At 42.6% G+C, this 24,138-nt stretch overlaps 1 protein-coding gene across 1 annotated transcript in view; it reads right to left on the reverse strand.

The window, feature by feature from the left end:
• The window catches only part of MYO1B (myosin IB), a 367,758-nt gene that overhangs the window by 240,706 nt on the left and 102,914 nt on the right, over positions 1–24,138 (reverse strand). Inside the window, 1 exon segment of the mRNA XM_029606086.1 lies at positions 5,354–5,458. Within this exon segment, the coding sequence (XP_029461946.1) occupies positions 5,354–5,458 (105 nt within the window).

Consider the following 24,138-nt stretch of genomic DNA (forward strand, 5'->3'; position numbering starts at 1 on the left):
AAACTTTTCATGAACTTTGAAATTAATGGGTGGAGGGAAATCAGAGCTTCTTCTACCTACTGATATGTCACAACGGCACTTACATAAACTTTAACTGAAGAGGTGCTTAGGCCTGAAGACAAGAGGAAGACTAGATATTGAAGCAAGTCCCTTGGGTCACAAGAGAAAAGATACAGCTGACTGGTTGAGAAACTGTAAGATCTTCTGGCAGAAGGCTTTCTAGCCAAAATCAGCATGTTATTCACCTCTTTCGAAGAAGTAAGGAGGCAACTACTGCACATTCATCATTCATGCCGTGAGGTCCAGCAATGACAGGCTAAGACAGTAAAGTCAGCCATCCTCCTGAGTGATGAGAGTTGGCAAGCTCCCCTATGAAACTAGTTGGCTGAGCTGATGGACAAAATATGGATACCACATTTCCCATAGACATGCCAGTGCTATGAGAGTCACCCTTGACTTGTTATGAATGACCTTCTGGACAGTCCTGGCAATAAGAGTAATTGGTGAGTGTGCATAGACCATTACTCCAGTTTAGCATAAAAATAATTGGAAGCTGAACTGTAGTTGTTCAGAAGCATGGAGCAGTACTGCTCAACATTTTTGTTGTTCTCTGAGGCAAACAGACTGATCAGTGGCATTTCCCAAAGACTGAACAACTCATCCATGACCCTTTGATCCAAAGACCATTCTTTAGATTGCAAGTCTCTGCTTAGGTGGTCCATCAACACTTTGTGGCTTCCTGGAAGATAGGTCACCTGGAGATGGGCATTGTGATTACAAGCCCATGATCAAATTTGGAGGGCTTCAACACAGAGGTCGTATGAGCCTGTGCATCCCTGCTTGTTCATGTAGAACATGGCCACCTGGTTGTCCATCTGAATCAATATTCTCTTGCCCAACAGCAGATGAAAGAATGCTTGTAGCACATAATGGATGGCTTGCAACTTCAACGTATTGATCTCTTCCTCATCTAATTAATAAATGGACTCTCCTGGAGGAGGTGACTCTTCAACTTCAGGGAGGGAGACTTACTCCCATCCCTGGAAGCCTTTGAGGTGAAGTGCACACCTCTGGGAGGCTCTGACAGTGCAACCATGTGGAAAGATTTCCTTCATCTTGGACAGGAGAGGCTACAAACTCCCTCTCCAGTTCTCATGATTCAAAGAGGTGAAGAAATTCTTCACAAGTTCCATTAGCTGGGCTCCCATTGGATAAGGGACCCTCTTTTCTGGAGTTGGCAGAGAGGCATCCTCTTCAGAGACCCAGATTGGATCCTCATCACTAGGACCATCAATGCTAGTGATGTTGTGGGAGCTTAGGATTGTAATGGTAGCTGTAGCCACAGCTGGCTTCAGGGCACTCCACACTGGAAGCATTGAGACTTCCCTTAATTGGTGCCATATCTGATGGACAGTGACAGAGACACCTCCTTTTGTTTTGGGTCAGAGGCACCCCATCCCAACAAGGGTGGAGCCTTAGCAGACCACCCATGGAGGAGCTTTACACAAACAAAACAGATGGCACTAGGTCTGGATAGAAAATGTGGCTTGGTGCCACAGGGATCTTCTACACTATGAATGAGGATAACTCCTGCACTGAGGAAGTACTGTCCCACCTCAGAATCAAGACAGGCTCTGCTCTGGCAGAGGACTGCACCAACAGCAAAGAATTCTTTGCTATCAAGAAGGCCCCAGAGGGGATCTCTTGTGCCTCTTAGGCACTCTTCTAGTGCGCCATAGCCAACATCATGCTCAACCCTTGAACTGAGATGGATTTAGGAACTGGTTACAAACAGAGAGGGAGCCTTGCTCCACTTGCAAAAGCAGGAGGGAGAGGCATCCTATTTTGATTTTCTATGCTGAGAGTCCATCAACACCTCACTCCAGGATGAGGAACAGCTGCACTGCACCTTCCATAAGGCCTCTATTTTCCAGGCGCAGTGTTGCTTCACCTGTGGGAACATCCTACTGCAGCTGTAGCAATCGGAAGAATCATGATCTGGCCCCAAGCAGCGACAGCAAACTTGATAGGGTCATTCATGTTATGGCGTTAACACCCATGATAATGCCATAGCGCACACGATAGTAATGGTATCGCATTGCACAAATACAAAGTTTTCATAAGGGCAGGATTGGGGAAGGGTTTGGGAGGGATTAATAAAAATGAAGGGCATTTTTGCACTGTGCAATAGCGTACCTCAAGCTATCGGGCATTTTTGGGCTTGTGGAGAGGGAGCGGGGAGAAGGGGTGAGAGAACATTGTAGAAATCTCAACTTTGTGAGACTTTTCTCACTCCAAATGATGTCAAATCTTCACTGAGGTGAACTGTGCTGTTCGTACGTCTCACTCTGCATGTAAAACTGGTCCCAAAACCCTAAACCACCATCAAAACCTCACCTCAAGTTATTAGCTGGCCCTCCTATAATGATATAAATAGTTGACTACTATGAAGGCCTTATAAAGAATCAGTCTCTCTTTCTCTCAGAGCCTGTCTGCACAGATCACATGGTATAAAAACTTTAACACACCCCACGATACTACTTATGCATAGCGCGTGGTGCGACAATTCTAAAATTATCATAGACATGCCCTTTTTTCTTATAGCATTTTGATGAATCTAGGAGTGAATGAGAAGCTGTGATGGACATCCGGCGCCCAAAGATGCAGACCTTGAAGCCATTGACCGCAGACTTCTTAGCCTCAGATTTCTCCATTTCACACTTTTATTTTTTTTTTGGTAGAACTGAAAAGTTCTGTTGAGGGGCAGCTGAAGCAACGACTTAAAAAAGCAAAAACAAAGCATAAAATGCTAAGCCAATAAAAGAGACTGCATAAGAAATTGTAGCGAGAGAGAGAGACTATGCCCACGGGAACTCCTGCATGTATTCAGTAAAGTCTCTACTGAGCTCTGAGAGCTGGGTCTGTGTTGCAATATGAATAATTAAAGCCTAATGGCTAATTAGGGGTGTGCAGCCAGAAAATGTGGGGATATTTTCAGTTCATTTTGGTTTTTTCCCCATGTGTTTTGTTGAGTTTTTCTTTCATTTTTGTTTAATTGTCATTTCTATTTAGTACACACTAAATTGAAAAAGTGTGCATTAAATCTATTTAGTGCTTACTGTTTATATTTAGTGAGCACTAAAAAAACAAACAAAAAATGGATAAATATCCCTATGGCTTTTTCATGGCTAATTCATGCCTGTTTGTCGACAGTAAAAGTCTAATTCATCATATTCTCAGTACAAAACAGCAAAAACATTTTACAGTAGTACTCACGCAGCACCATCTATAAGCAGCACTAAGCAATATCTATTTTTTAAAGTCACGGCTGTCTGTTTTGATTTTCAGCAATTGCTTGCCACTGGAGAATCAGTTATTCCCTTTGGTTGAACAGCAGGAAAAACCACTTTGTCTTTTGCTTTGTTTTATGTTAACAATGAGTTTTAAGTATCGCATTTCTTCCATTGCTGGGTGTGTTCACAGTTTATTCAGCAATCATACACTTTTGAAGCACCTAGCATACAATTTGCAAACCTTATTTTGCTAGACCATAAAGCACTGCATTTTGTGAACATCATTTCATACCTTCCAGTTTCAGATAAACTTTTTCGCAGAAATGAATAATTCAAGTGATATCAGCTTTCTGCTTCCCAAGTTTACTCTTGTAAATGAGATGTTGCACCTCTAGAGATTATTTTGTTAACACGATAGCCAAGTTTAGGCAGCTGTATAAATGAAATGGTGTAAAGGCTTTCTTTGATGAAAACGTTCTCTCTCTCTCATCATGTCATTGTCACAAGTTAGTGTGAGGTATGCAGCAAAATTCACAAACTCAAAAGGAATGACCTATTAAGAACAAGGACTGGTAATTTTCTTTTTCAGCTTGGACCTCCTCCAAATTCACTTCTTGTTCCTCTGATCCCATTCCCACCCAGATCATTAGTTCTATCGCCCCGCAACCTTCCCCTCTACCTGTCACATCCTTAATCTGTCACTCTTTACTGCAACCCATCCTACTGCCTTCAAACATGCCATCATACCACTCTTCAAAAACTTTCACTACCTGTTTCCTACCTGCCCTGAAAACTCATACTATCTCCTTCTTCCCCTTTCTCATTCAAACTACTTGAACATACTGTTCACTTCCTCTTCCTTAACATTTTTATCTCAAATTATTCTTGAGATAAAACCTAAGGGCCTTTCCTAATCCTCATCCTCCTTGACCTATTTGCTGCTTTTGACACTAGTGATCACCACTTAGTCCTTGATGCTCTGTCCTCACTTGGATTTTGGGACTCTGCTTGTTTATCTTTTAGTGTATCTTCAGGTTGAGATTACTCCAATTCTAGACCACTATCAGTTGGTATTCCTCAGTGTTCTGTCCTAGGCTCTATTTCTAAGCTTATTCCCTTTGTGCTCTGACCTCCTCTCATGGCTTTTAATACCATCTTTATGCTGATGACTCTGAGATCTACCTTTCTGTACTAGAAATTTCATCAGGAATTCAGTTCCAAATCTAAGCCTGTTTTATCTGGTATTATTTTGCCACCTGGATATCCAACCATCACCTTACATGTAACATGACCAAGACAGAACTCCTTATCTTTCACCATCCTCCTTTTCTCTACTTTTATGAATAACCAGACCTCTCAGTGCATTTCCTTGGGATCATTTTAATTCCTCTCTATTTCCTTCTCTAAACACATTCAAAACACCACTACAATGTGTTGTGGGGGGGTTTTCTATATTAACTGCACCCTTCCTTTCTGATCACGCAGCCAAACCTTATCTATAGTCCCTTTATCTGGCTAACTTTAGCATAGCTCTTTGGCGTGACCAGACCTAGCTAGGAAAAGTTATCCAGCTAACTCTAAATATCAAAGTTAGTTGGATAAATTATCCAGGTAATGTAACTCCTCCCCAAAATGTCTACAGAATGTGCCTGTTAACTGGCTAAGGTTTAGCAGGATAGATGCCAAAATATTTATTTAGCCAGATAACCTCTGAGTTATCCAGCTAAATGCTGCTATGAGATCAAAAGATGGAGGAAAAATATCACCGGTCTTCTGGCTTGGATTTGCTATACATTTTTTTCTTTCTTTACCATGTAAAAGAAAATCTGAATTGTTCTTTTATTTCAACAATATCTTCATAGTCATTCTAAATGTTATCTCTGTAGAGGGCATGAGGCACTGCAACTTTAACAGTGACTTATTTCCCAAATTTATGTAGAAAAAGAAATATTTACATGTACTTTCTAATAAAAAAAATATATTGCTGCCACATGAACCACTTAGTGTTAATTTCCTCCTGCACTATACTAAGGTTTACTCTATAAAGCAATAACTCTCACCTTCAAGCACAGGATTTGACTGTAAAAGCTGCTCTTTTACTTGATTTACCTCCTTTCCTTTCCCACAGACGGCAGCTACATAGGACATTACCAGCTTGCTGGCTTCTGCAGAAGAAAGAAATCACAGTGATCAGTAAATGCATCAGGAACTAGAAAAATGGCAGCTCCTAGGTCAGGGCTGTCCTGCTGACCCCACAGCCAGTCAGGATTTCAGGATAGCCACACTGAATATGTAGAAGATATATTTTCATACACACTGGGTCACCAATGTATGTAAATATATCTCATGCATATTAATTGTGCATGTCCTGAATGCCTGACTGGCTGCGGAGTAACCAGGACAGGTTTGGGAAGCCCTGCCCTAGGCAACTGGAAGCATAGCTGGATAAAGTGCAAGAATCGAAGTACATCTTCGTTTTAAAGAGCAAGGACCAAAATCCAAATATCAGTCTAGAAGTGTGTCACGGTATTTTGTTAGGCACTACTATGTGTCTTCAGTTACAGTCTAGCTACAAAATTATCAATCTGTATCCATGAAACTATTAAAAGCTGTATGGAAAACACACAACATGGTTTTAGAGATCATTCTATTAGATTTGTTGATTGTTGATTATCTTCTTGAGAACTCAAACATTATAATCAAACAAGATAACTTAACATAACTATCCACACAACATTATTTCAGATTCAAGAACACACCAAACCCTGCCCTAAAGATGTATTTCTTTTTTAGCCAAAAAGGATTAGCTATTACTATGGTCCATATACCAAACAGCACCAAATTCCACTCTATCAACCAGTAGGGTTCTTTGATTAGCCCCTTATCCAATCACCAAATTTATATGTGCACATATATGGCTACTTGCCATCTGCATTTTAGCTATCAGTTTGGAATCCTATAGCTAGCTGCATATATATCTACCATCAACATGGCAACACACAGCACAAAGCTAAAAGAGAACATGCGAAAATCTCATGTCTAAAGAAATTACATATCTGCTGTATTTACTGGGAGTCAATTTGGAAACAATTTTGTCTTGAGAATAAGAGATTATATTCTAGTTAGTTTTGTTTGGATTGCCTCTTTCTGAATATAGGTCTATTAATGCAAGTGCAAACTTTTTTCAGAACAGATCAATACACAAGCTAATTCAAGTCACTAGACCAGCAACAATTAATGCATTTAAAATAAAAATTATTCAGAAAATGTAAGGCAATACCAATAAACTGTTTTCCAAGCAGTTCTTCTTCCTCTGTTATATCATTCATTTAAAGGAATCCAACAAACAAGTCTGGTATATATCATAGTATTATTAGGATAACAAATGTTTTATGATACAAGTGCAACCCCCTGATCAGGTACATAAAATGATGGAATGGGACTTCCCTGTTATACGTTATATATGTCTTATTCCAAATTTATTTTTGTGGGTTCTTCAAATTGGTGATATAGATGGGGAAGTGGACCTTGATAGTGACAGCCTGATTTAACACAACTCTATTTCACTTATGCTGTCAGGACAGGGAAGAAACCCCCACTGCTCTCCAAACTTTGACTCCATCCATAGGAATAAACTGGCATAATAATGGAGACTGACATTTTATCAAATTCAAAATCAACAGCATCTTTATCTTCTGAAATATCCAGCCAACCAAAACTTTGTCTATGGCTGAAAAGGTGTTGCAACATTGTGACTGAACCAATTGGTAAATTGTGGGCTTCCGTAATAGTGAATATTACCACTACTGCTGATCGGATGGGTCAACCTATTATCCTCTCCACTGTTTCTTCTCTGTCTCAGCCCTAAGGGAGGGCTAGGTTGTTCAAACCTACCCTTATTAAAACTCTTATCCAATGGATACCAAATATATAATCACATTTCCCATAGCATTACACATACGCACACCTCCTGTGGTCTTGTAATTTTTCACCACTCCTCACCATCCTCTTAATGCAAGTTTCCCTGGACAGTGTACTTCACAGATATCTTGGAGCATACCTTCACATGAGATCACCCCACTCGTCTTCCTACTCTGCATCTCTTTTGGGTAAAAATACTTCTCCAAACTCCAGCCCCTGATGAAACTATCACTCCATTAAGCTTCTCTTCTCTTTCTCTATCTGGTTCCCCAGATCTACACATTTCAAAGGACACTCTAGGGCATTCCTAAATTTTGTGAACTCACCCCAGTCCTGAACTTCTCCTCCTTACTGCATGGTAGTTCACCAGATGGGGAGAAAAACCCACTACTTGCTACTCCACAGCCATCATCTCATACTTCTCTGCTCCAGTCCAAACCCTATCAAGTAGGCGGACTCCTCTCCACCACTTCTTTGCCTCAGGCTTCTCCCCTTGAGGGAAAGAGCTCCTTCAGGGTCCCACTCCCCTTGGAGAGTCCTCAAGCCTCCCAGCTTGCAGGTTAGGTATTCCAGTCAATTACATAGCTGGAGGCCCTGTGTAATTATTTTAAGAGGTTCTCAATTTGGGACCTCTGAGATTCTTGGATCTCTAATTAGGCCAGTTAGATGAGTGTCACAGTAGAAAAGTTTTAAGTCAGTTTAAGAATGCTGTTTTTGCATGCTACTGTCTTATAATTTAATGATGCAATCATGCTGTCTGGAATCCAATGCAATCTTGGATTTGCACCTGAAGCCTGGTGAAAATGAAACTGCAAGGCTTCCTGTTTTAGCGATATGAAAAATATGTTTCTGAGTTGAGCAGAAGAAAAACATCACATGATGCCTTCTACAAAATGACTGATAAGGTATATGGGCCTTGAGGTCTAAAATGGCTCATACAGAGGTGTGTTATAGCAATATGATGTAATGATTATGATTAGGTTGGAAATGGTAGACCGGATCCATGATTGGTTAGGAGCATAGCAACTGAACATCAGGATATGATTCAAGAAAATGCGTAAGGACATTGCATTATGTTGATTAGTTCTGACACGTATTCAATGAAATGTATGATTTACATAACCAATTATAAATTCTTGGAGATTAAGAATAGCTTTAGGAATTGCCACTGGTTCTTCTTAAGATATCTTTCACAACAAAATAAGAAAAGGGGAAGTCGTAGTCTGTTGTGTAGTTCTTCTTTTAGGATTACTTTAATTTGGAGATAACCTTAACAATTGACTCTTCTCCTGGAAGTAGGGGGTACTGGGGCCTTTGCCCTTAAAAGGGGCCTATTTTGGCCATAGGAAATGACAGTCCCTAATCCCAACCCTAAACAGGCAAGAGCAAGGGAGGAAAAGGCAAACCCCTGTCAAACTTTTCCCTTTTTACTGCTTGCTTCTCTTATAGCAACTGATCAGAGAAACCCAAACATTTAAGGAAACATACACACACTTTCCTAAATCATATTGTCAACTGTCTTTTAGTGCTCACATATCCAACATGCCATCCTATGGTCTTTTAGTGGTACTGCAATAAATGAAACAACATTTTTCCCTAAACTTGCCAACCATGATAGTTTTCCCAGGTCACCCCACTCAAAATCTTCTGTACACCCCCTGGCTCACAAAAAGGGCAGAAAAAAATTGGGGATATCCCTACTGAAGATTGAGGGCCTACTCAAAATAACAACCTGCTTGTGTCTTGGATCTGTCACTTCCTGTTCCTCAGACCTTTTCCCTATAGTACGCTACCATGTCACTGAGCGTTAACAAATGATAATGCGCATTAAAACACTTTACTAAATAGGCCCCATTCACTATAAGCTGTGATAAAATCAGGTGTTGATAAGGTACATTATGGATGGCCCTATGGATCAGGTAACAAGTGCCCGGTTTGGCCTTTGAGTTAGGTCTTTTGCTCCCCAACTTGTTTAGGGCTAGGGAATCCTATGAAGGCAGCATTCATGGTCACTGCTTAAGAGCAATACCTGTTTACTGGATTCAAGGTTCAGGACTGCAGGGTTCAGGAAGGAGTTCTGATTCCTGTCCCCCAGCCCATGACCATCACTGCAATTACCAGATTAGCTATGTTGGAGTGGGGGATATAAAATGGGGTAGTTTTGAATGAAGGCTCATGAGGGCAGATCCCATTCTTGGTTCTGAATAAACAGGAAGTGCAAAGGAGGAAGAGGAAACTCAGGTCAAAAAATAAAAAAGCCGACACATTAATAGCAGCTGATTCTTAGCACAGTTCAATAAATCAGTCTTCCAGTCTTGTACCTAACTCTCTTCTTTGGTTTTTAATAATGTTTCTTACATCTTTATACATTTTGAGGACTAAACGGTGTACATGTTCCACTATCACCACAGTCCACAAATAAACACCTCCTTTCGCCAATTCCTGAGTGTCAATGTATGAGGTTTTTGAGACGCACCAGTCACAGTTGCCCTTGTTTTACTTGAGATTCATAATGATGGGAGAGGATAAGGCGGAGGAACTTTCAAAAACTATGAACACCGTTTCCTGAGGAATGAAATATAGATCAAAAAAACAAGTTGGAAAATGGACATTTATAGTGTGACACAATGGGGCATTTCTCTTTTCACCATCTGTCTAATCCAGCATCCACAACTCCATGTCCTCCTCTTCTCTGCCTGTGGCAGCTGCACCCATCCAGGCCCCCCTCCAAGTCTACCCCCACAGCTGTGCATCGGCTCCTTACAGCCAAAGCCACCCTCAGTCCTTTGCTGCCATATGCTCATATTGCTACCAATACTGCAGTTCAACTTTTGCCAGCTCCAGATCCTCTTTGACAGGTAGGATCTAGGCTCCTCACCAGAACTGTGACTCATTTCCTCTAGCTCCAGATCCCCTTTTGTTGGTGGGATCTAGGCTCCCCAGCAACCCTGTGACTCATTTCCTCTAGCTCCAGATCCCCTTTTGTTGGTGAGATCTAGGCTCCTCACCAGCTCTGTGACTCATTTCCTCTAGCTCCAGATCCCCTTTTGTTGGTGGGATCTAGGCTCCCCAGCAACCCTGTGACTCATTTCCTCTAGCTCCAGATCCCCTTTTGTTGGTGGGATCTAGGCTCCTCTCCAACTCTGTGACTCATTTCCTCTAGCTCCAGATCCCCTTTTGTTGGTGGGATCTAGGCTCCCCACCAACCCTGTGACTCATTTCTTCTAGCTCCAGATACTCTTTGACAGGTAGGATCTAGGTTCCCCATCAACCCTGTGACTCATTTCCTCTAGCTCCAGATCCCCTTTTGTTGGTGGGAACTAGGCTCCCCACCAACCCTGTGACTCATTTCCTCTAGCTCCAGATGCTCTTTGATTAGTGGGGCCTGTGTTCTCCACCAAATCTCATAGCTCATTTTGTCTGTCTCCAGAAATTTTGAACTTGATAGAGCTTGGGCTCCTCACCAACTTTGTAATGAGCTCCCACTCCTACTCCCCTGTCCTACTTTTGCTGTAGTTGGGTGCATATGAGCAGCTGAAAAAAAAAAACACCCTCATCATTAGGTGCTCTTGCTTGTGCAAAATGAACCTAAACATGTAAGCACAATTTATTTGCTTGCCAAGTTTACTATGTAAAAATATGAAAACCTCAGTACCAGGGACTGGTGAGGTGACATCAGTTTCTAAATTCATTAAAGAAGAAAGTTAAATTGGGACAGTACCTGACATTGTAGAGCACTTTGTACAGAATTATCACCTTCTCTGTTACAAATATTATAGGCCATAATGATCTTTAATGACTGTAAAGCATTTTGTGATATTTGGTTGGCATATGTTGTGGAAAAACCCTGTATTGTAGGTTTGTCTCACTGATGTAATCCATAAGCAAATAATTAAAACCTAAAATATAAAGTCTGTTATGTGGCTCAAAATGAAGCTGGCACAACCTAACAATATCTGGAAAAATTTTCTGACAGGATGTACATCTATATAATTATAAACAGATTAAGATTTAAAGCATCTGGAAGCAATATCAAATCAGAACAATGGTGACTTCTAATCTAGTCCATCAAATCTACTGCCTCAGTACTGCAAACAGACGCTAAAGAGCTTGGGGTGGAAGGCTGTTCTGTGCTTCTTTCTAATAAAGAAATCATCATCACCCTTAATTACATTTATTACTACTATTTGCTGTAGCAGTGGAATTTAGTGCTCTAGAAGGGTGCCAAAACCAGCAGCATTGAAAATGTGCTTTTCCATTTATTCACACTGCAGGCACAACTTCAAAATAACGAAAAACAAACAGCAAAAAAAAAAAAAAAAAAGGTTTTATGTGCCTCAAACTCTGAAACTGTTGTGAGCATGAGGAGAACATTTGAGGAGTGGTTGAATGCTTGACACAAAATTAAATGCAAAAAACTGATTAGAATTGTGCATTTTGGGGTAGAAATCTGAGGAAGCTGTACATGAAGGGGGAGAAGAAGTTGATGTGCACCAATCAATAGAGAAAACAGGGAAGTAACATCAGATGAAAGTGGCAAAACAGTTTGATAAGATGGAGGCAAGATCCAGAGGAATACTAGGGTGCATACAGAGAACTAGCAGAGAACACAAATAAAAAAAAAGAGGTGTTAATGCTTCTGTACAGGTCATTACTAAGTAGGGATGTGCATTCGTTTGCAATGAAATAGGAAATAAATACGATATTTCCTATTTCGTTGCTTTTCGGGGGCCGATGAAACAATAGGGAAACCCACAAAATTTTGTGTGGTTTTATCCTCGTTTTGGGGGGGGGGGGAGAAAGGGCACATTAAGAAAAAAAACAAAAACCCACCCCCAACCCTTCAAATTTAATTAATTGCAAACCCCCATCCTCCTAACCCCCCCCCCCCCCCCCGAAGACTTACAGAAAGTCCCTGGTGGTCCAGCAGGGTCCCAGGAATGAGCTCCCCCTTTCGGGCCATCGGCTGCCACTAATCAAAATGGCGCCAGTCATCCATTGCTCCTACCATGTGACAGAGGCCGGCCAATGACACCAATAGCCCCTGTCACATGGTAAGGGCAAAGGGCCATTGGTGCCATTTTGATTAGTGGCAGCCGATGGCCTGAGAGCAGGAGATCACTCCTGGGACCCCCGCTGGACCACCAGGGTCTTTCGGCAAGTTTTTTTTTGGGGGGGGTCAGGAGGTGGGGGTTTATAATTATTTAAATTTGAAGAGTTGGGGTGGGTTTCGGCTTTCTTTTTGGGGAGGAAGTCGAAATAAAATTGGCTTGAACAGCAGGAAAACGAAATTTCCCGAGGCGGGCCGATAAAGGCCGAACCGAAAGATTCAACTGAATCACATCTCTATTGCTAAGACCCCGCCTAGAATCATTGTGTTCAGCTCTGGAGGCCATATCCCTAAAAGGACAGAGATAGGTTAGATGATGTCTAGAGAAAGGCAACCAAACTGGTGCAGAGCCTGTACCAAAAGCCATATGAGCTGAGACTTAAAGTCATAAATAAGAGGAGAGGAGAGGCAGGGGGGTTATGAGAGACATTTAAATACTTGAACAGTATTATTAATATACAAGTAGTAAATCTTTTTCAGGTAGACTCGGGAACTTTTTTTTTTTTTTTTAACAGAAAGGGTGGTAGATGCCTGGAATGCCATCCTGAAAACAGGTAGTGGAAGCTAAAATAGTAATGGTCTTCAAAGAGTTATGGGATTCATGCAGAGGATCCTTTTTTGCAAAAAGGAATAGTGGAAGCAGCACCTAATGGCACCACAGGTCATGAAATAATCTGCATTTGGCAGCAGGTATGTCCCCAACAATCAATGCCTCCAATTGGGCATTGGGTTTACCTGCATGAAGCAGCAATTATGACCCAAACAGCAGTGGTACAACTGTATCGGGCGTCCAAGATTGCACTGGTGTAAACATCCCAGGCAAACTGCATGGAGCTTTTGTATGGCTGCATCAGTTTTCCAAGAAGGCACTGGAGTAATCTGCATGGAGTAATTATAGTTAAATCCCAAACTTCAATGAGTTTAGGGAGGCTGGATATTTTCAAAGAATGGCTTTGCTGGTTTTAGTAGCTGTGCAGAATATTAGGAAGTTTGTCAATAAGATATGGAAAGAGACCTGGATATCAGATTCAGTGCTGGTCTTGTAAGAAACACAGAAGATAAGGCCTCTAATGGCCTACCAGTGGCGGTGAATACTTTAACAGATTTGGGGTATGCTTGGGATTGATCTGGAGGGCAGCAGGTGGAGAGATGGTAGGTTCAGCATAGGAATTTATAAGCTCATCTACCCAAAGTGAAAGAATCAGAACTGAGTAGGCTTGGATGGAAAAATCTGGTCTTTTGCTGCCATCATTTCCTATGAGCAAAAGGTTGAGTTTCAATATGTATTAAAAATCCTTGCTCTGTGTGGATACGATCAACTAAAGTGTCAGTTTCTGTAAGAATTTAAAATGAAGAAATAAAACATTGCAATACTTTCTTCATTTCACAACACAGACCCCTGGCCATTAGAGAGACCAATTTTCAATAGTTATTTCCAAGATCATTTTGGAATACAAGGTGAGAGTTATGCCACTTAGCACCACTGAAATGCATTGAACCTAGGCTGACGTGACAGAGGTTGCTGAAACCATTTCCTTGGGAAGCAGTACTAAGATTTACTCCTCATAAAGATCTGAGAAAAAGAAAAGGCTTCCTTGGGCAGACATCTACCTGGTCAGAGTCTGACAGAGGATAACCATAAAAACATGGTCAACAGGAGAAAAGAAGGACTTTACTGGAGCCTCTGCATATCCCAAAGAAGAAAAAATGAGGATCCTTCAAACGTTGAGAGACACGGGCCATGAAATTTAAAAGCCTGCCACATCAGATCACCTGATTAGCAAAATGGAACAGGCATGAGTATGGCTCAATCCAGCTGCATTAATCGAGGGAAAGAAACAGGGCAGAAGGAAACAAAGATTGGGAAATTGTCACTGAGCTGCGCTCTTTCAAGAGCCCACGGTAATCCCCAGATATGTGTGCGGTTCATGGAGGAGAAAACGGAGAACTCCCTAATTTCTTCTGAACGCGTGTGGAGCTGGGCTTTTCATTACATATTTCTTGAGGATGTAAAAGAGAAAAGGAATAAGAAAGAGTGAGATGAAAGATAGGAAAATGGATTTCTTGAAAAAGTGAAAAATAAGGACCAGATATGCATGATCTGAAAGGAACAAGAACTGGATGCTAGACCACGAAGGCAGAATAGCTGATGAAAAATCTGGTTTCTGTTTATTAAGAAATGGAAACAAAGTTTTGGACACTCAACTTTGGGGTGAAACTATATTAGTGAGGTTGAGGGAAAATAAAGAAATTAGTTCATTAACTTCAAAGACAGAATGAACTATTATTCTGCGATCTAGGGTTTACGATATATAGAAAGCTATTAAAAAAATAAAATAAAAGGCTGTCTAAACTCCCCTCCAAAAAGCTAACAACCCCAAATCCCTAGTAGCAAGAAAATGATCCTGGTACACTACTAATTAGGGCTGGATTTGAACTAGTAACATGCAACCAAAAATTACAGGCAAAAAATGATTTGTCTGAAGAACAGAAAACAAATGAACTAAAAAAACTTACCAAAAACCATATCTGACTCTCAAATAAGAACCTATGGGCTCAACTCAAAGTCAGGCAGAAGGCCCTGCATTGTCCTGTTCCTGAGTCCTGTACTGCTCCTGTCCTGGGGAGTCCTAACATCTGCCTGTGCAGCCGTGACACATACATATCCAAATTATTATTTTTTCCAATTGACTCTTTATTAGCATTTATATCATTACACAATGAAATAAAGCAGGAAAACACAGACCTAGATTCATCATTTTGCTATAAATTTCACAAGAATAGCACAGCAATTTAAAAAAGGGTGTGGTTAGGGTCATTTTTTAGATACCACAATGTGTGCTATTTTACCCATAGTTATTTTAGCGCAATCTGTGTTAAATTTATTACGCCAAAAGAGACTTTTGCCACTTTTTAGAGCGAGAGAGAGAGAGATTCTTATGTTTTCAATTTTGTCTGTTCATCCATCCTTTCCAATACTGATGTCACATAGGGATGTGAACTGTGTGCCCTATCGTGTTAACGATTTAAATCGTCTGGCAGGAGAAGAAAATCGTGTTTGGCACGATTTTTTAGTTAAAAAATCGTTTTTTCCGATTAGTGCGCACTAACAGAAAATGATACAATTTGACACTTTTCAGGTCAGTTAAGGTCAGTTTAGGAATGAATATGTATTCCTATTGGCTGCCCTCTTATTTATTCATGTTACCAAGGTTCCCACTGACAATATATGGGGGATGGGAAATGGAAACAGTTGGTAGCTTGACAAAAAAAGTAATGTTATCAGTCAATGTGACTAGAACTTGTGCCCTAACACTGATACCAGGGGTGTTGTGATCTTCCTGCACACAGTGCCCTAACCCTGACACCAGGGGTGTTGTGATCTTCCTGTACACAGTGCCCTATCCCTATTAATACCAGGAGTGTTGTGATCTTCCTGCACACAGTGCCCTAACCCTGATACCAGGGGTGTTGTGATTTTCCTGCACACAGTGCCCTATCCCTATCAATACCAGGAGTGTTGTGATCTTCCTGCACACAGTGCCCTATCCCTATTAATACCAGGAGTGTTGTGATCTTCCTGCACACAGTGCCCTAACCCTGACACCAGGGGTGTTGTGATCTTCCTGCACACAGTGCCCTAACCATGACACCAGGGGTGTTGTGATCTTCCTGCACACAGTGCCCTATCCCTATTAATACCAGGAGTGTTGTGATCTTCCTGCACACAGTGCCCTATCCCTGATACCAGGGGTGTTGTGATCTTCCTGCACACAGTGCCCTATCCCTATTAATACCAGGAGTGTTGTGATCTTCCTGCACACAGTGCCCTAACCCTGACACCAGGGGTGTTGTGATCTTCCTGCACACAGTGCCCTATCCCTATTAATATCAGGAGTGTTGTGATCTTCCTGCACACAGTGCCCTAACCCTGACACCAGGGGTGTTGTGATCTTCCTGCACTCAGTGCCCTATCCCGCCTACATTACTAGTGAGAGGCTGGCTTCACAGACAGGGGGGAGCTTCCTGACCCTCACTCCCCCCTCCCCCATGTCCCAGCCAGTGAATGGTGTGTGGGTGAGGGGGGGAGGATTGTGAGGCTGAAACAGCTCCTTCCCTGCATTACTAGTGAGAGGCTGGCTTCACAGACAGGGGGGAGCTGCCTGTCCCTCACTCCTCCCTTCCCCCAAGTCCCAGCAAGTGAATGGTGTGTGGGTGGGGGGGGGGGAGGAGGATGGTGAAGGGTGAGACAGCTCCCTCCCTGCATTACTAGTGAGAGGCTGGCTTCACAGACAGGAGGGAGCTGCCTGACCCTCACTCCTCCCTTCCCCCATGTCCCAGCCAGGGAATGGTGTGTGGGTGAGGGGGGGGAGGATGGTGAAGGCTGAGACAGCTCTCTCCCTGCATTACTAGTGAGAGGCTGGCTTCACAGACAGGGGGGAGCTGCCTGACCCTCACTCTTCCCCTCCCCCATGTCCCAGCCAGTGAATGGTGTGTGGGTGAGTGGGGGGTGGGAGGATGGTGAAGGCGGAGACAGCTCCCTCCCTGCATTATTAGTGAGAGGCTGGCTTCACAGACAGGGGGGAGCTGCCTGTCCCTCACTCACTCATGCAGTGCCCTATCCCGGTTACCGGGGGTGTTGTGATCTTCTTGCACACATCCCGGTATCAGGGATAGGGCACTGTGTGCAGGAAGATCACAACACCCCTGGTATTAGGGATAGGGCACTGTGTGCAGGAAGATCACAACACTCCTGGTATTAATAGGGATAGGGCACTGCATGCAGGAAGATCACAACACTCCTGGTATCAGGGATAGGGCACTGTGTGCAGGAAGATCACAACACCCCGGAGGAGTGAGGGTCAGGCAGCTCCCCCCTGTCTGTGAAGCCAGCCTCTCAGTAGTAATGCAGGGAGGGAGCTGTCTCAGACTTCACCATCCTCCCCCCCCCCCGTCACCCACACACCATTCACTGGCTGGGACATGGGGGAAGTCAGGAGTGAGGGTCAGGCAGCTCCCCCCTGTCTGTGAAGCCAGCCTCTCACTAGTAATGCAGGCGGGATAGGGCACTGCATGCAGGAAGATCACAACACCCCTGGTATCAAGGTTAGGGCACTGTGTGCAGGAAGATCACAACACCCCTGGTATCAGGGTTAGGGCACTGTGTGCAGGAAATTCACAACACTCCTGGTATTAATAGGGATAGGGCACTGTGTGCAGGAAGATCACAACACCCCTGGTGTCAGGGTTAGGGCACTGTGTGCAGGAAGATCACAACACCCCTGGTATCAGGGTTAGGGCACTGTGTGCAGGAAGATCACAACACTCCTGGTATTAATAGGGATAGGGCACTGTGTGCAGGAAGATCACAACACCCCTGGTGTCAGGGTTAGGGCACTGTGTGCAGGAAGATCACAACACTCCTGGTATCAGGGATAGGGCACTGAGTGCAGGAAGATCACAACACCCCTGGTATCAGGGATAGGGCACTGAGTGCAGGAAGATCACAACACCCCTGGTATCAGGAATAGGGCACAAGTTCCAGTCATATTGACTGATCACATTACTTTTTTTGTCAACTACCAACAGTTTCCATTTCCCATCCCCCCAACCATCACCTCAATTGGAACCTTGGTAACATCAATAGATAAGAGGGCAGCCAGCCAATAGGAATACATATTCATTCCTAACTGACCTTTACTGACCTGGAAAGTGTCAATAATTTGTATCATTTTCTGTTAGTGTTCCTGAGTTTCCATTTCCATTTCCCATCCCCCCAACCATCACCTCAGTGGGAACCTTGGTAACATCGATAAGAGGGCAGCCAGCCAATAGGAATATATATTCATTCTTAACTGACCTTTACTGACCTGGAAAGTGTCAATTTGTATCATTTTCTGTTAGTGCGCACTAACACGATTTAACGATTTTTAACGATAAATCGTTAGAATTTCTATTGTATTGTGTTCTATAACGATTTAAGACGATATGAAAATTATCGGACGATAATTTTAATCGTTGAAAAACGATTCACATCCCTAATGTCACAGGCAGGACTAGCAGGTAGGCAGACAAAATAAATCATATATGAAGGAGCCATCAGCAGAGAGAGAAAAAGAAGCATACCTGGTGGTGTTCCCAGTCCCCACTATCTAAATATGAAGATGGACGGAAAAATAAGTGGAGTGGCCTCGTGGTTACAGCAGCAAGCTGAGAAGCAGGGATGCCAAAGTTCAAATCCTGCTGCTGCTCCCTGTGACCTTGGGCAAGTCACTTCACTCTCTATAATCTCAGGCACAACATAGATTGCAAGTCCTCGTGTGAAGAGAAATAGCTGCAGGACCTGAACTGTAACATGCCTTGAACTCAGATTTGGAAAGGTGAGTGACTGAATCCAAATCCAAAGCCCCACCAACTGAAGAGGACGTGGCCTCAGAGGAAGTGAGCAGTGCCCCTGTAAGGGAGCCCAGGCCCTTCCAGTAGAAGAAGAGTTGCTATTGGCCAAGGTGGGGACAATGGAGGAGGGAGAGGGAGAAAAGGAAAGAAGAGGGTGATAGAAGGGAGGAAAGGGGTTGGGTGAGCAGGGAGTGGAGGGTGCACCCTCATGCCACATCCCCCCACACCCCCTATCTTCAACCACACTGCATCCACCCATATCACCACTCACTGCCAAGCTCATCGCCACACACAACCAACCCCCACCTATCCCCAGTCCTCCACCCCCAAAGAGCAGCTGCAAAACCCACACCCCCATACCTGGAGCCTCTGTAATACACACACACATGCAAGTCATAAACGGGTTCTTTTATAGTGCCTTGCAATTTTAGACATCTACAATAGGTTTCTTTATTTCTCTCTTACACACTTGCAAACACACATATTTGTCCAGAATGAATTTTAATCTGTAATGCTCAATCTAAATACAATGAGAAGTCCATATTAACAGATTTAAAACATTTCATATCCAGAAGGCACAAAGATTACAAATTCCCAAAGATGAATTGGCACACCCCTTGTGTAAAGGGCAGTAGTTAAGGGGGCAACAAGCTGAAAAGCATCAATTTGATTTTCTTTAAGAAACCGAGGGATGACCTTCCTTTAGCGCCTGGAAAGATAATGAGAGCACATATTTATTTTTCCAGGGGAAAGGCAGAGACAACTGTCCTGCCAGAGACTATAAAACCAAACACTAACTGATAATTACGACACTATGTTAGCTGCCAAATAATCTTCAAGAAACGCTGCGCAGTCAGAGGAACTTACTGTTAACTACATCTGTCTCGGATGAAAGCACATAGATTTCCCCAACTCATCCTCATCCATGCATCGCCTGTTTCAGAAAACAGGGCTGAAATCAAGGCAAACATGCTTAACGACATTCTGCAAAGTTAAGCTATCAATTATATAATTTCAAACTATAGATAGGGTCTGCAAAATGTAAAGAAAGCAAAGTTGGAGTGTATTTTTTTTTGGGGGGGAGGGGAAGTGTTAGAACTGTTAACCAACCTTTATTTTATTTACAGCTCCACAAGCATAACAGCATCACGTCCTTGAAGGAAAAGACCTCCATGCAGAAGAGGTTTTTCCCAAGCCCATTGCCACCTATGGCGTTGTGAAAGGTCATCCAAAGGAAGATGAAATGCCAATAAGTGTATTAAATTATCAACAGTAAGAACAAGAAAGCCATAGATGACCTCGTTACTCCAACGTCATGCAACACTTCTGGTATCACCTTGTTTTGTGGTCTTTCAACTCAAGGCTTCCTTGGGTGAAGAGGCTTCCAGATTTTGCTGGGTGAACTTTTACTGATTTGCATATAATTAGATTTGTAGAAGTATTCAGCCAAGGATACTGGTAGAATTGTATAATAGTGTGCTCTGGCTGTATGAAGGGTACACTTTCTTTAACTGCAGCCAAAAGGTGTGCAAATTAAACTGCCTTTCTGGGTCTGAACAAAGTGAGGAATAACTTTAAATTGAAGCCACATAATTGTAACTTAAACTGTCACATTGCTTGTAAACAATTTGATTGCATATTCTACCTATTAATCTTTACTGGCTAATATCAAATATCTATTAAAACTCTTTGCTGGAACCTAAATTTTACCTTACCTTAGCTATATAACTTTCAGGAATTAATGAGTATTTAACAAAATGTCTTTCATTCAATGCAACAATTGTAGTGCTTATGTCCCAAGGCCTATTATTTGCAGAAAAAAAAGGGTGCCCCTTTTGCCTTCAGCTGAATGCAATTAAAATGGAGCTGATTCATCTAAGGGAGAAATGGTCCACCTTTCAATTAACCTCCCAGTCCTTGAACCATCCAAAATCTCTCGCACATCTCCCACAGAGGTACAGAAACACAGGAAAAAATGGTTTACAGTGGGCTCTTGTAGAACAAGAAATGTGACAAACGGACACCCACCTTCCCCAACTTTACAGCAGACTGAGCATCAGCCCCCATGCCCACAGAGAAGTCAGGCTTCCAGAATTCAAAAACCCAGGAACAATTGGATAACAGTAGGCTCTGGCAGAATAAGACCTGTGAAGAGACACTCATTCTCCCCACTGGTACCCCTACAAAATGCTTTTTCTGCATTGGAGAACGAAGAAACCTCAGCAACAGATTTTGATGGGATTTCTAAAAGTGAAGACTTCCAATGCACCCAGAATCCCTTCAACATAATCAAATGTCAGCAAAGAAAACTGATAATGCTGGGAGATTCAATCAGAGGTACCAATTTGGGAGCACATTTTGATGTTGACATAACAGTTAAATGCCTTCCAGGATCCTCAGCTATTAGAAATGCAAACCAGATAGTCCAATTCATTGAAGAAGAAAGTAGAAACTTTGATATCAGTGTTGTCATCCACTGGGGATAAATGACCTCAACAGAAATGGTATCCATGAAGTACAAAAAGATTTCCAAAATCTAGGAAAGATGATAAGACACACTGCAAAGACTATTGCCTTTTCAGAAGTATTACCTGTTCATGGAAAGGGTAATGAGATGCTATGCCATATTGGTAAATTCAATTCCTGGCTCCAAAGGTGATGTACAGAAAGGGTTTTGGATACACTGGAGGCTGGGGTCGAGTATGGAGCAGTAAAAGCTATATGGAAAGGATGGCCTACATTTGTCAGTAGCAGGAAAGAGGATGCTATCTGAGAAATTCAGAACATATATTATCAGACATTTAAACTAATGAATGGGAGTGGTAGGAGATGGCCAATGAAAGCAATAAAGCCTATAAAAGATGTGGGAGAGGAAAACAACAAAAATCAATCAGCTCAAAAAAGCAGAACAAGTGTCTAAGAAGCGAAACAAATCAAGGGAAAGAAAGCAGAAGCTATGACTACAAATGCTCGTAGTTTGGGCAATAAAATCCCAGACCTGCAGGCCCTAATTGTGGAGGTGGACTCGGACATTGTTGCTGTCATGGAGACATGATTCAAGGAGTCTCACGATTGGGTTGCAGCCATCCTGGGCTATAACTTGTTAAGGGAAGGACAGAGAGGACAGAAAAGGGGGAGAAGTAGCTCTTTATATCAAAAACAGTATCCAAGTAACTGAACTACAAGGAATGTGGGGTAGAGAAGAAGCATTATGGGCAGTTCTAAAAAAAAGGATGGTGCATCCTTTTTAACTGGATTGGTATACAGGCCTCCAACTCAATCGGAAGAACTTGACAGAGATCTGGTCGAAGACATCCAGAAGGTGGGAAAGAAGGTAGAAGTGTTGATTGTTAGAGATTTTAATTTGCTGGATGTAGATTGAAAAATCCCTTCTGCGGAATCTACCAGAAATAGAGATATAGTTGATGCCCTGCAAGGGGCTCTGTTCAAACAAAAGGAAATAGAACCCACAAGGGAAAAGGTGATACTCGACTTGTTGCTCACTAATGGGGAAAATGTCTCTAACGTCTGGGTGGGAGCCCACCTCCGCATTAGTGATCATCAAACAATATGGTTTGATATCGCAAATAGGATGCACGGAAGTCATATGAAGACCCGGGTTTTGAATTTCAAAAATATTGCCTCTGTCGAAATGGGACGTACCTGAATGTGAAACTAGAAGACTGGGAGAAAATGAGAGAGGTGGAACAACAGTGGGCCAAACTAAAAGGAGCAATTACAAAGGCAGCAAATCTATATGTTAGAAGAGTAAACAAAAGAAAGAGACATAAGAAACTGATATGGTTCTCAAAGGAGGTGGCTGATAAAATAAAAAGAAAGTGTTCAAGAAATATAAAGAATCCCAAAATGAGCAACAAAGGGAAGAATATCTCTTGAAACTGAGGGAAACGAAGAAGGAAATCGAGAAAGCTAAAAGTCAGGCAGAAGAAAGGGTTGCCAAAGAGATAAACATTTTCAGAAATATCAGCGAAAGGAGAAAGGTCCAAAGTGGTAGAGTGAAATTGAAAGGTGACAATGATCAATGTGTGGAGAGAGATGAAGAAAAGGCAGAAATATTAAACAAATACTTCAGTTCAGTATTTACTAAAGAAGACCCTGGAAAAGGATCTTTGCTGGTTAATAAAACCATTGGTGAAGATGAGATCGATGAAACTCCTTTTTCAGAAGAGAATGTATGGGAAGAGCTAGGAAAACTGAAAGTGGACAAGGCCATGGGGCCGGATAACATTCATCCCAGGATACTGAGGGAGCTCAGAGATGTGCTGGCGGGTCCGCTGCATGATCTGTTCAATAGATCCCTGGAAAGGGGAATGGTGCCGAGAGATTGGAGAAGAGTGGTGGTGGTCACACTCCCCAAGAGTGGGAGCAGTGGGGAGGTCAGAAACTACAGGCCGGTTAGCCTCACCTTAGTAATGGGTAAATTAATGGAGACTCTGCTAAAGGAAAGGATAGTGAACTATCTACAGTCAGGAGGATTGCTGGACCCCAGGCAGCATGGATACACTAGGGGAAAGGTCCTGTCAGACAAATCTGATTGACTTTCTGATTGGGAGACTAAAGAATTGGATCAAAGAAGAACATTTGATGTGATCCTCTTGGATTTCAGCAAAGCTTTTGATACAGTCTCACATAGGAGGCTTGTGACTAAAATGAGAAGCTTGGGAGTGAACACCGAGGTGGTGGCATGGATTACAAATTTGTTGATGAATAGAAGACAGCGTGTGATGGTAAATGGAACCTACTCTGAGGAGCGAGCAGTGTTAAGTGGAGTGCCACAAGGATCAGTGTTGTAACCGGTTCTGTTCAATATCTTTGTGAGCGACATTGCAGAAGGGAAAGAAGGTAAAGTTTGTCTATTTGTGGATGATACTAAGATCTGCAATAGAGTGGACACACCGGAAGGAGTAAAGAGAATGAGACACGATTTAAGGAAGCTTGAAGAGGGGTCAAAGTATGGCAGCTGGGATTCAATGCCAAGAAGTGCAGTCATGCATCTGGGGTGTGGTAATCCAAAATAGCTGTATGTGATGGGGGTGAAGGGCTGTTGTCACAGAGCAAGAGAGGGACCTCGGGTGATAGTGTCCAGTGATCTGAAGACAGCGAAGCAATGAGACAAGGCAATAGTTAAAGCCAGAAGAATGCTGAGCTGTATAGCGAGAGGAATAACTAGTAAGAGAAAGGAAGTGATGATCCCCTTGTACAGGTCCTTGGTAAGGCCTCACCTGGAGTACTGTATTCAGTTCTGGAGACCTTATCTCAAAAGGGACAGGGATAGGATGGAGGCGGTCCAGAGAAGGGCAACCAAAATGGTAGGGGGTCTCCATCAAATGACTTATGAGGAGAGGTTGAAGGACCTAAATATGTATACCCTGGAGGACAGTAGGTGCAAGGGAGATA

This window comes from Rhinatrema bivittatum, chromosome 6 (assembly GCF_901001135.1).
Source record: "Rhinatrema bivittatum chromosome 6, aRhiBiv1.1, whole genome shotgun sequence".
Classification (NCBI taxonomy): domain Eukaryota; kingdom Metazoa; phylum Chordata; class Amphibia; order Gymnophiona; family Rhinatrematidae; genus Rhinatrema; species Rhinatrema bivittatum.